Source organism: Littorina saxatilis, linkage group LG1, assembly GCF_037325665.1.
Source record: "Littorina saxatilis isolate snail1 linkage group LG1, US_GU_Lsax_2.0, whole genome shotgun sequence".
Taxonomy (NCBI): domain Eukaryota; kingdom Metazoa; phylum Mollusca; class Gastropoda; order Littorinimorpha; family Littorinidae; genus Littorina; species Littorina saxatilis.
The window spans coordinates 107,326,304-107,344,899 of record NC_090245.1 but is presented as its reverse complement, the minus strand read 5'-3'; the positions used below and the strand labels follow the sequence as shown (position 1 = coordinate 107,344,899).

Sequence of the window (18,596 nt, the reverse complement as noted above, 5' to 3'; positions counted from 1 at the left end):
ACCTAAATGTGACAAAGACCAAAGAACTTCTGATAGACTTTAGAAGAAACCCTGCCCCTGTCCCTGACCTGATGATTGATGGTGTGACTGCTGAGCGTGTGACTGAATATAAGTATCTTGGCACAGTTATCGATGATAAGCTGTCCTTCAATGCAAACACCACCCTCATACACAAAAAAATGTCAGTCACGCATCTACTGCCTTCAGAAACTTAGGAAATTGAATGTGAACTCTTCTATCCTTCAAACTTTCTACCGCTCTTTCATCGAGTCTGTCATCACTTTTGGTTTTGTGTCCTGGTATGGAGGTCTGAGTGTGAAGAACAGGAATGTTTTAGTGCGAATGGTGAATGTCAGTAGCAAGGTGATTGGCAGGCAGCAAGCAAGTGTGGAGTCCCTGTATGAAAAGCGTGTGGTGAGAAAGAGTAGGCGGATAGCTTCAGATAGGTCCCATGTCCTAGCCCACCTCTATGAACTCCTTCCCTCTGGCCGTAGACTTCGCACGCACAAAGCAAATCCATCACCCTTAGCAACATGTAAACACATCCACATACCCGACTCAGCCCCTCTTCTGCCAGTGCAATCAGTAGTAATGTACATGTATGTATTGGTTTTATGTACAACGGTATATTTCCTGCGATATACTGTATGTTATGATATTTTGCAATGATGTTTAGCCATAGTTCGTTATACGCGTAGGTGTGCGAGAATATGTAAGCGCAGTGCTTTAAAGATGTCCATGTTATATAGTGCTATATGTTTTATTTAAAATCAATGTCTTGTTTGTATTATTGTTATGTACCACCCCTGAATTTCTCTATGAGATAATAAAGTATTCTTATTCTTATTCACTGTTGAATTCTCAGACTCCGTCCGTGATCTTGGCATCTGGGGCGGGGATATAGCTCAGTTGGTAGCGCGCTGGATTTGTATTCAGTTGGCCGCTGTCAGCGTGAGTTCGATCCCAGGTTCGGCGGAAATTTATTTCACAGAGTCAACTTTGTGTGCAGACTCTCTTCGGTGTCCGAACCTCCCCCCGTGTACACTACATTGGGTGTGCACGTTAAAGATCCCACGATTGACAAAAGGGTCTTTCCTGGCAAAATTGCTTAGGCACAGTTAATAATTGTCTACCTATACCCGTGTGACTTGGAATAATAGGCCGTGAAAGGTAAATATGCGCCGAAATGGCTGCAATCTACTGGCCGTATAAAATTTCATCTCACACGGCATCACTGCAGAGCGCCTAGAACTGTACCCACGGAATATGCGCGATATAAGACTCATTGATTGATTGATTGATTGATCTTTCTTGATAGCGATCTCTCCATGAAACACCATGTTATGAAAGTCTGTCAGTCCGCTTACATCGAGCTTAAGAGAATAGGTTCTTTCCGCCAATACCTTACCGAAGATGCCACCAAGACCCTTGTTTCCTCCTACATTCTTTCTCGATTAGACTACGGAAATTCTGTTCTCATTGGCTGTCTTCAGTCTGTCATCATTCCTTTGCAGTGCGTTCAAAATTCTGCAGCCCGGCTTGTCTGCAAAGCCCCTCGGTCCCAGTCCTGTTCCCCCTTCGGCTTCGTTAGACAATCAACGTAATCTCGTGTGGAAGAACACGTCTGTCACACGACCAAGTCGGAATAGCATTTATGTCTCACAGCTTCAACAGAGGAGAGAACAAATACGTTTTGCGTACTCAAGCTTGACAAACCTAAACACAGGAGCAGCCATTGTCGAGAGATCTACTTTTTGACGGAAATGAACAACTATGAATGACGTCTCGGTATATGTGAATGACGTCACAATCCTCGTCACAGTCTGTATCTTTTGAAGCATCGCATTCTTCATGACGTCTTTCTGTGTCTGCATCCGCGAAATGTTTGTTCTTTCCGGGATCTTTGTCATCTATGTTCAGAACTCTGTCCTTCCAGTTTCAGACTAACACTTAACAGGCCTCCTGAGCGAGCCACTTTCCAAGGGCAGCTAAATTCGCGTATGGAAACAGTACTGTCGTCTGGGATGCCGTTTTCAGTATTCTCAGCGTTGAAGAATTTGTAAAGAGAAGAAACGATAACAGCAGGAAAAATAAAAGTCGTGTGTGCATTTTGGGGCTTTTGGAGGGACGATTTCGAGTTTGAATCCGTTCTTGCACATGCTCCAATGTGTGTAACATGCAATCTTGCACACGTTTGCTTTAGTAGTGGCAAAGAAGGAAGCAGCAGTCGAGTGTGCAAGAACACTCTCTGTCACACGACTAGCTCGTAATGGCGATTATGTCTCACAGCTTCAACAGAGGAGAGAACAAACACGCTTGATAAACCTAAACACAGGAGCAGCCATTGTGGAGAGATCTACTTTTTGACGAAAGTGAACGAACAACTATGAATGACGTCTCGGTATATGTGAATGACGTCACAGTCATCGTCACAGTCTGTATCTTTTGAAGCATTCCATTCTTCATGACGTCTTTCTGTGTCTGCATCCGCGAAATGTTTGTTCTTTCCGGGGTCTTTGTCATCTATGTTCAGAACTCTGTCCTTCTAGTTTCAGACTAACAGGCCTCCTGAGCGAGCCACTTTCCAAGGGAAGCTAAACTCGCGTATGGAAACAGTACTGTAGTCTGGGATGCCGTTTTCAGTATTCTCAGCGTTGAAGAATTTGTAAAGAGAAGACACGACAACAGCAGGAGAAATAAAAGTCGTGTGTGCATTTTGGGGCTTTTGGAGGGACGATTTCGAGTTTGAATCCGTTCTTGCACATGCTCCAAAGCGTGTAACATACAATCTTGCACACGTTTGCTTTAGTAGTGGCAAAGAAGGAAAGCGTGTGACATTGAGTTATGTAACATCGACACAATAAAGTCGGACATTGAGTTATGTAACATCCACACAATGAAGTCAGACATTGAGTTATGTAACATTCACACAATGAAGTCAGACATTGAGTTATGTAACATCCACACAATGAAGTCAGACATTGAGTTATGTAACATCCACACAATGAAGTCAGACATTGAGTTATGTAACATCGACACAATGAAGTCAGACATTGAGTTATGTAACATCGACACAATGAAGTTAGACATTGAGTTATGTAACATCGACACAATGAAGTCAGACATTGAGTTATGTAACATCGACACAATGAAGTCAGACATTGAGTTATGTAACATCGACACAATGAAGTCAGACATTGAGTTATGTAACATCGACACAATGGAGTTAGACATTGAGTTATGTAACATCGACACAGTAAAGTTAGACATTGAGTTATGTAACATCGACACAATGAAGTTAGACATTGAGTTATGTAACATCGACACAGTGCAGTCAGGCATTGAGTTATGTAACATCGACACAATGAAGTTAGACATTGAGTTATGTAACATCGACACAATGAAGTCAGGCATTGAGTTATGTAACATCGACACAATGAAGTCAGGCATTGAGTTATGTAACATCGACACAATGAAGTTAGACATTGAGTTATGTAACATCGACACAATTAAGTTAGACATTGAGTTATGTAACATCGACACAATGAAGTTAGACATTGAGTTATGTAACATCAACACAATGAAGTCAGGCATTGAGTTATGTAACATCGACACAATGAAGTTAGACATTGAGTTATGTAACATCGACACAGTGCAGTCAGGCATTGAGTTATGTAACATCGACACAATGAAGTCAGACATTGAGTTATGTAACATCCACACAATGAAGTCAGACATTGAGTTATGTAACATCCACACAATAAAGTCAGACATTGAGTTATGTAACATCCACACAATAAAGTCAGACATTGAGTTATGTAACATCCACACAATGAAGTCAGACATTGAGTTATGTAACATCGACACAATAAAGTCAGACATTGAGCTATGTAACATCCACACAATGAAGTCAGACATTGAGTTATGTAACATTCACACAATGAAGTCAGACATTGAGTTATGTAACATACACACAGTCAAGTCAGACATTGAGTTATGTAACATTCACACAATAAAGTCAGACATTGAGTTATGTAACATCCACACAATGAAGTCAGACATTGAGTTATGTAACATCCACACAATAAAGTCAGACATTGAGTTATGTAACATCCACACAATGAAGTCAGACATTGAGTTATGTAACATCGACACAATGAAGTCAGACATTGAGTTATGTAATATCCACACAATAAAGTCAGACATTGAGTTATGTAACATCCACACAATGAAGTCAGACATTGAGTTATGTAACATCGACACAATGAAGTTAGACATTGAGTTATGTAACATCGACACAGTGCAGTCAGACATTGAGTTATGTAACATCGACACAATGAAGTTAGACATTGAGTTATGTAACATCGACACAATGAAGTCAGACATTGAGTTATGTAACATCCACACAATGAAGTCAGACATTGAGTTATGTAACATCCACACAATGAAGTCAGACATTGAGTTATGTAACATTCACACAATGAAGTCAGACATTGAGTTATGTAACATACACACAGTGAAGTCAGACATTGAGTTATGTAACATCGACACAATGAAGTTAGACATTGAGTTATGTAACATCGACACAATGAAGTTAGACATTGAGTTATGTAACATCCACACAATAAAGTCAGACATTGAGTTATGTAACATCGACACAATAAAGTCAGACATTGAGTTATGTAACATCCACACAATAAAGTCAGACATTGAGTTATGTAACATCGACACAATAAAGTCAGACATTGAGTTATGTAACATCCACACAATGAAGTCAGACATTGAGTTATGTAACATCCACACAATGAAGTCAGACATTGAGTTATGTAACATCCACACAATGAAGTCAGACATTGAGTTATGTAACATCCACACAATGAAGTTAGACATTGAGTTATGTAACATCGACACAATGAAGTTAGACATTGAGTTATGTAACATCCACACAATGAAGTCAGACATTGAGTTATGTAACATTCACACAATGAAGTCAGACATTGAGTTATGTAACATCCACACAATGAAGTCAGACATTGAGTTATGTAACATCCACACAATGAAGTCAGACATTGAGTTATGTAACATCCACACAATGAAGTCAGACATTGAGTTATGTAACATCCACACAATGAAGTCAGACATTGAGTTATGTAACATCGACACAATAAAGTCAGACATTGAGTTATGTAACATCCACACAATAAAGTCAGACATTGAGTTATGTAACATCGACACAATAAAGGAAGGGAACCGGGCTCTACAAACTTGATCAGTGATCAGCTATCGCAAGTGTGCCCAAAGGGAAAGTTTTCCCCGAAGAGAAAGAGGTGGAAAGCGAATAATAAAAGATTCATCAACGTCCGATTGAGCATGAAAATCTACTCTATTTGGATTACACAAAAAGTGAAGGAGCCGTTTTTAGTTCGTATAAGCTGATTAGAGTTTAAAAAGGATGTCCCATGCCCCCCCTCTCTCTCTCTCTTTCTCTCTCTCTCTCTTTCTTTCTCTCTCTCTCTCTCTCTCTCTCTCTCTCTCTCTCTCTCTCTCTCTCTCTCTCTCTCTCTCTCTCTCTCTCTCTCTCTCTCTCTCTCTCTCTCTCTCTCTCTCTCTCTCTCTCTCTCTCTCTCTCTCTCTCTCTCTCTCTCTCTCTAGGGTTCTAGGAGTCACAATAGATTCTGAGCTAAACTGGAAATGTCATTTAAACAATAATTATATACAAAACGCTGTCGAGAAACATGTTCTTATTCTCGCAGCTACGATATTATGTCGACACTTCAGTTCTTAAATTATTTTACCATGCACACATTCTTTCGCATTTAAGTTATGCTTCTACGTTATGGGACAACTGCAGTGATGTTCACATGATCAAACTGAATTCTCTCCATCGTCGTGCAGCTAAACTTATGATACCTAACTCATCGGTCACTACTGACGAAAAACTGAAACTGCTTGGCCTCCTTCCGTTGAACCATGCAGCAGCTTAAACTGAATAAATCATTATTCATGTTTAGAGTTATGAACAAGGAAGTCCCAGAGTACATTCTGTCGCTGTTTCAAAAAGCAACCAACAGGTATGGTTCTAGTAAATTCATTCCACCTCGCCCCCGACTAGATTTGTACAAGTCTAGTCTTGCATTTTCAGGGTCATCAGTGTGGAATTCACTTCCAACAGCATTAAAATATATTCCATCAGTCAAAGCCTTTAAAAAGCAAATACACAGACATTTGTTTCAAATCTGATTCCAAGTGGAGCGTTCCACCGTTATCGTAACCTAGTGGTGATTCAAAATGGGTTTACTCCGATGTATTAAACCGTCCTAATGTTATCATACATACCGGTTATCTTATAGCAGTCTCTTTTCAGGGTTGCTGTTTCTGTTGTTACTGTTGTGTTGGTATATCCTTTGTTGTAGTTCTTTTCTTCCTTTTGCTATGTTGTCGGTATCTTTTGTAAAATACAAATGACTTACTGTTTGTTATTTTGCTTGCTTGCCGTTGTTGTTTCATTTGGACCATATGTTTCTAGTGCTCGTGACATTTTTTTGTTTTTTTGTTTTTGTACTTTACTTTTGAGTACACTTGACTTGCTGTTTGTTGCTTGCTTATCATCATCCGGGTTTTTTTGTTTTGTTTTTTTACAGTCATTATTGTTATTATCGTTATGACATCATCATCATTACCATTATTTCTATTTTCATATTTCTATTGCTGTTATTGTATTTAATAGTATCAAATACTATAACTTTTTCTTTGCCTTTAAATGCCATTTATTATCATATATAGCTATTCTGATGGACACGTGGGGGGATTCGGGGGCTGTGATTGGATGGTCTCACACATCCCTTTTCCGATCATCAAAGCATAACGCTACGAAAGTTGGCCATTTTTGCCGATATCCAAACGATATCGGCAATAACAAAGACGCATGGTTCCGGTTTCTTCCACGTGTATAAAGTACACGCATACCTCGCCAGGCTTGTGTCTGTGGCTAGTCGACAGACGATGCAATTTGCTTTGTGTGTGTTTTTGTTGTTGCTTACTGTACATGACATACATTACGTGTAAAATCCAGTTCTTTAACTGGCAGCGAACCTTGCAAATTTCCAGAAGCTGCAATCTGAAGCGACCTATCTCTGATTTTTGCAGACGATCTCTCCAATCACCAATGTTTAACACAAAATCAGCAAACTCTCCTGTCACATAGAACGTCCATTGTGTAGTGCAATGTTGAAATGAAGTCACCGGTCTGAAACATTTCGTCGTTTCTTCTGAGACAATCCTTGTTCTCTTATCATCTACAGATTTACCGCAGTCTTCACCACGCGAATTCCCAACAGAAGTCAGACTTTCGAACATACAATCTACGTAGGCAAGCATGATACGTCATAACGTCATATGATTCCTAACATATTGACGTAATGCTAAGCATCCGGTTATCTTGAGTTTTCTCGGTAATACATGTCCGTGGGTTTTTCAATGTTCGGTTATTTCCGTGGCTTCATGCAGAAAGGGAACCGTCGTCTGCAATCAACGACATGGACCATTCTGGTCCTTGTTGCTGACAAAAACATGATTTTAACACAGAATTTAATGTCAGAATAGCTATATAAACGCTATTGTGTTTTCATCGTAGCAATAGGGTCCGATATTTAGACTCGAACAAGTATAATGCGACTCGTCTTCGACTCGTCGGCATTATACTTGTCTCGTCTAAATATCGGGCCCTATTGCTACGCTAAAAACACAATAGCTGTTAATGTACGATTATTTTTGCCGTCAACCTCTTTTGCTCTTATAATGTTATCATGTCTGTTTTGTATTCATGTTAGTTAGCAAGGACAGATTGTAAGACTAGGCAACGCCAAAAATCTCCATCCTTCTGTAATAAAGTTTAATCAATCAATCAATCAATCTCTCTCTCTCTCTCTCTCTCTCTCTCTCTCTCTCTCTCTCTCTCTCTCTCTCTCTCTCTCTCTCTCTCTCTCTCTCTCTCTCTCTCTCTGTGTGAAGCTTGGCTGTCAGCAATGAACAAGTCTGAAGTTACAGGAGCATTGTTTTTGGATTTTAAGAAAGCATTTGACTTAGTCGATCATTCCATATTGTTGAAAAATTACACTATTATTTGAGAAACGATTCGGTCTGTGACTTATTTAAATCGTATCTTGCTGACCAGACACAATATGTCACTCTACAATGCCAGAATTCGTCTACTGCACTAATAAAACATGGCGTCCCTCAAGGGTCTGTATTAGGACCTATTCTCTTTTGTATTTACGTTAATGATTTGCCTTTACATGTATCGGATGATAAAGTTAAATGCGAGTTTGTTTGCAGACGATTCGTCCATTCATACCAGTAACACCTCGTTGAAATCAGTAAATTCTTCCCTGAAGAACACTTTGGACGAAGTTGCGAAATGGTGCACATCAAATGCCATGATACTGCACCCAGAAAAAAACTAAAAGCATTGTTATTACCACAAGACAAAAGCATCAGATAAGTCCTCTTAAATTACAACTGTCCTTAGGTACAACTCAAATACAGCAAGTTAAAGAACATAGCATACTTGGTGTAACTGTCGATGAAGAAATGCAATGGCAAACACACATAAGCAACCTCTGCAAAGTGTTATCAAGGAATTTGTATTTGTTGTCAAAGCTCAAACATTATGCTAAATCTGAAACATAAAAAATGTTCGTTCATGCTCATATAATGCCTCATATTAATTTTGCTTCGACATTGTGGGATGGCTGCAGTGATGTTCACTTATTGAAACTCAATTCTTTGTACCGTCGTGCTGCAAAACTTATCCTGTATGAATCGCACGTGTCTACAGAAATGAAGTTAAACAGCCTTAATTTCCTTCCCCTAAAAACCCACCTTGCATACAATAAGGCTGTCTTTATGTATAAATTAGTTCATGGTGATGTGCCCAGTTATGTGCAATCCTATTTTACACATGTTACGAAGAGGTATGGGTCTCAAAATTTACTTCCTCCAATTCCTCGTATAGATCTTTATAAATCCAGCTTAGCTTTTTCAGGATCATCTCTGTGGAATTCTTTGCCAATAGAAATCAAACGATCCGCATCCTTAAAGGCCTTTAAAAGGCAGTTGCACACACATTTGATCACACTATAAACTGCCCCTGATGTTTAGTTTCCATTGTGTACTCGGATAATGTATGCAATGCTCTTAAGTGTGTGTTTGTTTTTTAAATATTGTATACGTAGTTAATCTGAATGTGTAATCCCTCGTCCCCCTCCCCCTTCTTCTTGAAACTTTAGCTGCCTGTATATGGCCCTGTTCGGCAATACATTGCTGTACTTTTTTAAGAAAGTAAAAAAAAACATTTACGTTTGTTTGTGTCTGGTTTTGTTTTATATGACTTTGTGAGTCCAATATTGTTTTATGTTTATACTCGACCATTATTTTGATGTTTTATTAGTTTAATACTTTGATGAGGTATGTGCGCAGTCTTTGCTTTGTTTACAATTATTCTCTGTATATGTTCCAAGGACAGGTTGGAAGATTAGGCTAAGCCTAAAACCTTTATCCTTATGTAATAAAGTTCTGAGTTCTGAGTTCTCTCTTTCTCTCTTTCTCTCTCTGTCTCTCTTTCTCTCTCTCTCTCTCTCTCTCTCTCTCTCTCTCTCTCTCTCTCTCTCTCTCTCTCTCTCTCTCTCTCTCTCTCTCTCTCTCTCTCTCTCTCTGTCTCTCTCTCTGTCTCTGTTTCCACAGTCGTCATGTCGACTGTCATTACGATGATGATGATTTATTTTATTATGATTAATATTACAATGATTATTTTTCATGAAGCATGAATGATGAAAATGTGTACACCCCGAATTGAAATGGGCCCAAGGCCCAATCAATAAACCATCCAGACTCCAGACTCTCTCTGTCTCTGTCTCTCTCTGTCTCTCTCTCTCTGTCTCTCTCTCTCTCTGTCTCTCTCTCTCCTGTCTCTCTCTCTCCCTGTCTCTCTCTCTCCCTGTCTCTCTCTCTCTCTCTTCCTGTCTCTCTCTCTATCTCTCTCTCTGTCTCTATTTCTCTCTCTCTCTCTTCTCTCTCTCTCTCTCTCTGTCTCTCTGTCTCTCTCTGTCTCTCTCTCTCTCTTTGTTCGTTTCTGCTCTCTCTCTTTCTCTCTCTCTCTCTCCTCTCTCTCTCTCTCTCCCTGTCTCTCTCTCTCTCTCTCTCTCTCTCTCTTTGTTCGTTTCTGCTCTCTCTCTCTTTCTCTCTCTCTCTCTCTCTCTCTCTCTCTCTCTCTCTCTCTCTCTCTCTCTCTCTCTCTCTCTCTCTCTCTCTCTCTCTCTCTCTCTCTCTCTCTCTCTCTTTGAACACGCATTTTTCTAAAATGACAAATCCAATTTGAACAATTTGAAAGTGTTAGAAGAATATTGTGAGTCGAAACAAGTTTCAAGTCAAGCGAATATTCCTCTACGTATAGTACCTGAAGTTTTTTGCGCACTTACACACCTTATGCAAACAGGCTCCCGGGGAATCGACGGCCTCGATGGTAGGATTCTTAAATTGTCAGCCCCTGTAATTTCTGAAACACTCACTTACCTTTATAATCTTTGTTTAGACAAAAATTATTTCCCAGTCGCCCTGAAACAGGCTAAAGTCATTCCTCTGTTTAAATCAGGTGACAAAAAAACCATCAAACTATAGGCCAATTTCAATATTGTCTGTTTTATCAAAACCACTTAAAAAACACATTAACAAACATATTCTAACGCATCTTAACCAAAACAATTTACTTCACCCGAAACAATCGGGTTTTAGAGCTAACCATTCATGCCATACTGCCTTAGTTTCTCTTGTTGATCAATGGCTGGAGAAAATATGAATTCTGTGGTGCCATTTTTGTTGATTTTGCTAAAGCCTTTGACGTTATTGATCACACGTTATTACTGAGAAAATTCGCATTGTATGGTGTCGGAATCGAAACTGTCAAACTTATTAGTTCATTTCTCACCTGCAGACAACAAACTGTACTAACAAACGCCTCGGCGTCGAGCATGCAAGAAGTAAAATACGGTGTACCACAAGGATCGGTTTTAGGGCCCCTCCTCTTCTCTGTATACATTAATGACCTCCCCCTACATATTCAAAATGTATGTGAACTTTTTGCAGATGACACCACAATTCACTCCAGCAACACAAATTTAACTCGCTTATCAGAATCACTTCAAAGGAGTTTAAACCAGTTGACAGAGTGGACTGAACTAAACCATATGTCTCTTAACCCAAAGAAAACCAAATATATGGTTATAACAACAAGACAAAAACGCCAGAATATTTGTTCAGCTGGTCCTGCTTTAATGATAGATGATGAAATAGTGAAAAAAAGTCGACCATCACAAACTGCTGGGAAGCAACCAGCACAGATTCTTTCAAAAACAAATATATATCCCATTTAATGAAAATAGTATATTCTTGATTGTTATGTCCTTTGGGACACAGTCACTCACTTTTGATTTATTGTTTTGTTCACAAAAGTATGATGTTCTCCATAATATCCATTGTCTTGCAGAGTTGATGTACAATTGCATAGTATTCTGACTCTAATTGACTTGCAAAATTTTGCTTTGCACCTTGTCATGAACATTTATAAACTACAATGTTTCATATATATAATGCACTTATGTACATACACTTATACTGTTTTACTAATTATGTAAGTATGTAGTAGTAGTTATTATAGTAGATTTAGTCCCTCTTTAGGGCGAGGGCCAGATGCAAAAAAGTATACCAATGCTTATTCTGTTACCCTCGTAAAATAAAGAATTGTCATTGTCATTGTCATTGTCTCTCTCTCTCTCTCTCTCTCTCTCTCTCTCTCTCTCTCTCTCTCTCTCTCTCTCTCTCTCTCTCTCTCTCTCTCTCTCTCTCTCTCTCTCTCTCTCTCTCTCTCTCTCTCTGTCAGAACGCCTTCCAAAAAGTGTTGACGAGGTTTAGCGTGGAGTTAAACCACAGGGCTGTTGACCCGGACCTACCAAAGAGCATGTTTATAACTACCACACAAATAGCATGTTTATAAATACCACACAAAGAGCATGTTTATAACTACCACACAAAGAGCATGTTTATAACGACCACACAAAGAGCATGTTTATAACTACCACACAAAAACGCCGGGCCTTAAAATCTCAACTTCCACCATTAAGAATAGATGATCGCACCGTTGAAGACGTTAATAATCTGAAAGTTCTGGGCGTAATACTTGATAACGATTTATCTTGGACTGATCACGTTACAGGAGTATGTAAAGTATTTTCCAGGAGGCTTTACTGTCCAAAATAAAGCACTTTTTGAATAGACATGTCAGGAAACTCTTCTTTTACGCTTACATTCAATCTAACGTCGATAATGCGTCACCATTATGAGACTGTGCGATTACAATATCTCATAAACCTTTATTAAGTTCATGTCACATAAAAAAATAGCAATTAAGGTAATTGTATTCCAAGTATCGGCTTCAGACGATGATTATCAACTTTTGATCATCCTTCCACTTCAATATTACCAGCTATTGTGTTTTCAGCGTAGCAATAGGGCCCGATATTTAGACGAGATCTATTCTGACATTAAATTCTGTGTTAAAATCAGAGAGAAAAGAGAGAGATTTAGATGGGCAGAGAGAAAAGATAGAGATTTAGATGGGCAGAGAGAAAAGAAGTGTGTACATGCCCACGTCTGTTTCGTGCGTGCGTGCGTAGGTGTGCTTGTGCGTGTGTGTGTGAGTGCGTGCGTCAGTGCGTGCGCGCGCGCGTGTGAGTGTATGTGTGCGCGTGCGTGTCTGTTTGTGTTTGCGTGTGTATGTGTTTGTGTGCATGCGTTCATGCGTGTGTGTGTTTGCTCGCGCGTCTATTTATGCCAATATCTTGTTATGTTTGATTTCTGTGGCAAGATATTGAATTCCTCTCAATCAAAATCTAAAGCGGTCACTCTATGTCACAAGTGCCAAGCAATACGAACAGAAAATAATCTAAAGCGGTCACTCTATGTCACAAGTGCCAAGCAATACGAACAGAAAATCTTGATTAATTGACAACAGTAATGGGAGTATTCCCTGAAAACAATAGTTAGCAAGTATTCGTGTGCTCGTCTATGGTGACCACTTACAGGTGAACCTATCAATTCGTTTTCCACTTCAACCGAAGTCTGCAGACTCGAAGGCTGTCAAAAGCTAATGATGGATACAGACGTTAAGAGTCATTGTGTGTCTTTCCGAGACAAATGCCGTGTTTGTCTAAATTCCGGCAAATAAACGCTCCACGGGTAAATGAGTGTGGACTGGTGTACATTCCGGTGATAAGAACTGCATCGAAAGTGCCTCGTGTGCATTCCAGTGATAATGCAATACGTAGAGGTTACATGTCTCAGTGATTATTAAAAATAATGGTCGAAGTTTAGCGGATCATGAACAATGCGAGCTCCACCGATCTTTTAAATGACCGCGAACTGAGACCATTATTTCTAATAATCACAGAGACGAGGTATGTAACCTTTTTATTCCTCCTTTCTTCAGTTATTCAAAGAAAAGAAGAGTTTTTGTGCGAAAGTTTGATCTAATCCTATTTACTCAACCAGTCTATCCGCGCAGGCGATTGAATAATGCGCGGTTGTATAGTTCCGTGCAAATCATTCCATTCTGTTAACACTTCTTGTCAGTTTTCCTGTTTTGGACTAAAATCAAGTACACAGATATGTTGTTATTCTGCTGTGGCGATAAGGGCAGATAGTGTGTGTTCTGTTCATGTTTTGGTATCGCTTAGGAAATGTTCTTTCGTCAAATGGGACAAGCAGACGAACCTTTGCACCCGTGTTCCAACGTTAAAAACTGTATGAAGTTCAGTTTTCTGGGGAAAATAGTGTATGGAACCGCTTTATGTTCTTTAAATTGATGAGATGTGTGCATTTGGTTGCGTGTGATCTGTTTATAAAATGAAATATTGTTGAAACAAACCGTCGGATTGCAATCTGTTGTCGAAGAAACTGAGTGAAAAGAAATTTGAAAGGGGAACTACTACTTGCCTTGGAAATTTGCTTGTGTTGAACGTTTGTGCACGGCAGATCTAGATTCAGAAAACAACCGAACTCATGGATTTTATATGGAGATGCATGTGTTCAGGCCTGTAGTTGTTAATTTAAATGCGGTATGTTTGTATTGTTTGCTCCAGAGATGTATACTTCGTACATTAGAGCGTTCGAAACTTTTCAGTCGCAAAAGTAGTACCGACACAGAACAGCTTCCCATTGCGCTATCAAGGATTCAGGCCGTTGCTGGCTCGTTATTTGTTTGGTTGCTGGGTGTTTATCGAAAAATAACTAAATAGCTCTACAAGTTTACAGAGGTAAAGAAGCAGAGGGGGGGATTAGACTGTATTCTTTGCGCTTTCTGGTGCTTGTAAGTGCAGAAGAGGTGTCTTTTCTTCGTTCGCATTTCAGTGTTAAGATTCGTGCACCGTATTCCATTACTGTTATCAAATTGATCGAGACGGTCAGACGATGCATGCAGTACGTTATCAATTGCCTGGGTCTGTGTAGCGGAACATAGGTCAGACGATGCATGCAGTACGTTATCAATTGCCTGGGTCTGTGTAGCGGAACATAGGTCAGACGATGCATGCAGTACGTTATCAATTGCCTGGGTCTGTGTAGCGGAACATAGGTCAGACGATGCATGCAGTACGTTATCAATTGCCTGGGTCTGTGTAGCGGAACATAGGTCAGACGATGCATGCAGTACGTTATCCATTGCCTGGGTCTGTGTAGCGGAACATAGGTCAGACGATGCATGCAGTACGTTATCCATTGCCTGGGTCTGTGTAGCGGAACATAGGTCAGACGATGCATGCAGTACGTTATCCATTGCCTGGGTCTGTGTAGCGGAACATAGGTCAGACGATGCATGCAGTACGTTATCAATTGCCTGGGTCTGTGTAGCGGAACATAGGTCAGACGATGCATGCAGTACGTTATCAATTGCCTGGGTCTGTGTAGCGGAACATAGGTCAGACGATGCATGCAGTACGTTATCAATTGCCTGGGTCTGTGTAGCGGAACATAGGTCAGACGATGCATGCAGTACGTTATCAATTGCCTGGGTCTGTGTAGCGGAACATAGGAATTGGAGATGCATGCAGTACGTTATCAATTGCCTGGGTCTGTGTAGCGGAACATAGGAATTGGAGATGCATGCAGTACGTTATCAATTGCCTGGGTCTGTGTAGCGGAACATAGGAATTGGAGATGCATGCAGTACGTTATCAATTGCCTGGGTCTGTGTAGCGGAACATAGGAATTGGAGATGCATGCAGTACGTTATCAATTGCCTGGGTCTGTGTAGCGGAACATAGGAATTGGAGATGCATGCAGTACGTTATCAATTGCCTGGGTCTGTGTAGCGGAACATAGGAATTGGAGATGCATGCAGTACGTTATCAATTGCCTGGGTCTGTGTAGCGGAACATAGGAATTGGAGATGCATGCAGTACGTTATCAATTGCCTGGGTCTGTGTAGCGGAACATAGGAATTGGAGATGCATGCAGTACGTTATCAATTGCCTGGGTCTGTGTAGCGGAACATAGGTCAGACGATGCATGCAGTACGTTATCAATTGCCTGGGTCTGTGTAGCGGAACATAGGAATTGGAGATGAAGAACATTGTGTCGAGGATGATAGGAATTGGAGATGAAGAACATTGTGTCGAGGATGATAGGAATTGGAGATGAAGAACATTGTGTCGAGGATGATAGGAATTGGAGATGAAGAACATTGTGTCGAGGATGATAAACTGCAGACTAGGACGGATCGGGGCCGTGATGACTGATTAAAAAAAAGACCAATAAATAACCCAGTTTCAACAGCGACACGAACAACAGCTCGTTGACTTCAATAAAAGACAGATCGAATAAATGCTTCGTCTGTCAATATTTAACGTTTTAAAAACAACCGTGTATGTGTGTGGAGGGGAGGGGGGCGCTTGGGAGTGAGTGTGGTGATGATGTGCTTTTGTGTGTCTGGGTCAGGTGGGGGGGGGGGGGGGGGCATCGAGTTGGTGTGTGTCGTGTTGTGTTTTTTGTGTTTATTTTTGTTTTCTTTTGATTCAAGGAGAGCTGTTTATAATAATAATAATAATAAATGAGCATTTATATAGCGCAACATCATAACTTTACAATTATGCTCTTTGCACTTGACACATTTAAAATTAAAACACAGTTATGCAAGCATTTACATCTACATTCATAGTCAACAACGCTTAATTAAAAGCATACACCATCAAACATACATTACAAAAGATTCTTCCACTAACTAAGTAATAAAAACATGAATAAAATAGGTAGTAAAAAACAAGGAAATACCAGCTGAATACCCTTAATCAAACAGAACATGTTATCAACAATGCTGAAAACAGTCCTAGATGTTTATATACATTATCACTAAAACAACAAATACACTATATGTAGCCTACTGATGGACTGAGAAAACAAAATCAGGGGTTGTATTTCTTGAAGAGGTGCGTTTTAAGTGCTCGTTTGAATGCTTGGGGTGACTGAGAGTGGCGGATGTGAAAGGGGAGAGAATTCCATTGTGTGGGTGCGCAGAAAGTAAAAGTGCGTTGTCCGTAGGTTTTGGTTTTGGTGTGTGGAATGGTAAGGATGCGACAGTCAGAAGAGGCACGGAGTTGTCTTGCTGGAGAATAGACGGTGAGGAGTTCAGAGAAGTAAGCAGGAGACGAGCCAGAAAAGAAGTTAAAGCAGAGGGTGGACAGTTTGTAGTCAATGCGGGCTTGAATAGGTAACCAGTGCAGTGTGTGAAGAAGTGGTGTTGCGTGATCTCGTTTTCGTGCTTTGAGAATGAGGCGTGCTGCCGAGTTTTGGACTTTTTGTAGTTTATGCAGGAGGTACAGAGGACAGCCAGAGAGAAGAGAGTTGCAGTAGTCAAGTTTAGAAAAAACAAAGGCACAGACAAGAGTGTTAGTTGTTTGAGAGGAGAGTGTGTGGCGAATGGTGCTGATCATCATCTTACGAAGCTCAAAATAAGCTGCTCTACAGACTAAAGATATATGTTTGTTAAGGGTCATGTCAGACTAAAGATATATGTTTGTTAAGGGTCATGTCAGACTAAAGATATATGTTTGTTAAGGGTCATGTCAGATGAAACGGTGAATCCAAGGTTTCTAGCTGATGGTGAGAAAAGAATGTCGGTATTGCCTATTTGAACAGAAACAGGTTGGGGAGAGGGAAATGTAGTGTTCTTCTTTTTGCACAGTAAGACTTCAGTCTTATCATCATTCAGCTTAAGTTTGTTATCGACCATCCAAGATTTAACATCAGTGATGCATGTCTGAATGGTCTGGATGGCGGAATGCGTCTCTGCAGGGGGACTGGGTTTATACAGCTGGGTGTCATCAGCAAAAGACTGATTTAAAACAGAATGGTTTTGAATCAGTGTGGATAGGGGCTTAGTGTACATGATGAAAAGGATGGGACCGAGTACTGAACCTTGAGGAACGCCGAAAGAAAGTGGGGCTGGAGCAGACATCTGGCCATCGACAAGCACAGCCTGAGTCCTGCCAATGAGATAGGACTCAAGCCATGCTAGCGGTGGACCGGATATGCCGTACAGAGTCTGAAGTCTATGGAGAAGCGTGACATGGTCAATCGTGTCGAACGCTGCAGAAAGGTCAAGTAGGGTAAGCACTGACACATCACCACCATCCAGAGCAGACAGAATGTCACTGATTACTTTAAGTAGGGCTGTTTCAGTACAGTGAGAAGGGCGATAAGCGGACTGAGAGTGCGAGATCAAATCATGGGTGTTCAAATATGACAACAGCTGCTTCAAAACTACCTTTTCAAAAACTTTGGACAAGAATGATAAATTAGATACAGGACGATAATTCTTCAAAATATTGACATCAAGACTAGTTTTTTTGAGAAGTGGTTTGACAAGTGCAGTTTTGAACAGTGATGGAAAAACACCAGATAACAGGCTATCATTGACAATTTGAGTAAGAGCTGGCAACAACACATCAAGATTCTTAAAAAGCAGTGGTGTGGGTATGGCATCAAGTGGACAAGTTGTTGGTTTGGACTTCAGAATAATAGATTTAAGGTCTTTTTCACTGATTGGCTGAAATGATGGAAAAGAACAATCAGTGGGAACATCAACATGACTGGAGGAAGCAGAATGTGCACTCATCTGATCAAGTTCAGAACGAATATCAGAAACCTTCTTGATAAAATAATCACTGAATACATCTGGCAGCTGACTAGCGGGGAAAACAGTGGGAAGTGGGGATACCTTACTGCGGCCGGTCAACCGGCAGCAAATATCGAACAGTTTTTTGCTTGAATCGCAAGCAATAATCTGGGTTTGGAGGAAGGTTGTCTTTGCTGCGTGTACTAACTTAGTTACAATGTCCTTTGCTCCTTGAAATATTTGTTTATGGACAGTAAGACCAGTCTTAAGATACCTGCGCTCAGCACGCCTACGGTCACATTTGGCATCACGCAGTTCGACACAGATATTGGAATACCACGGTGCGGACTTGGACGGACGGACACGGCGACGTGAAACG

The 18,596-nt window shown here is 40.4% G+C and overlaps 1 protein-coding gene across 1 annotated transcript in view; it reads left to right on the top strand.

Annotated features, from left to right (window-relative positions):
- The first annotated feature begins 3,040 nt into the window (after nt 1-3,040).
- LOC138958057 (uncharacterized) overlaps nt 3,041-18,596 on the top strand; it is a 24,404-nt gene continuing 8,848 nt past the window's right edge. Inside the window, exon 1 of the mRNA XM_070329112.1 lies at nt 3,041-3,662. Coding sequence (XP_070185213.1) covers nt 3,041-3,662 — 622 coding nt within the window. The remainder of the gene's footprint in view (nt 3,663-18,596) is intronic.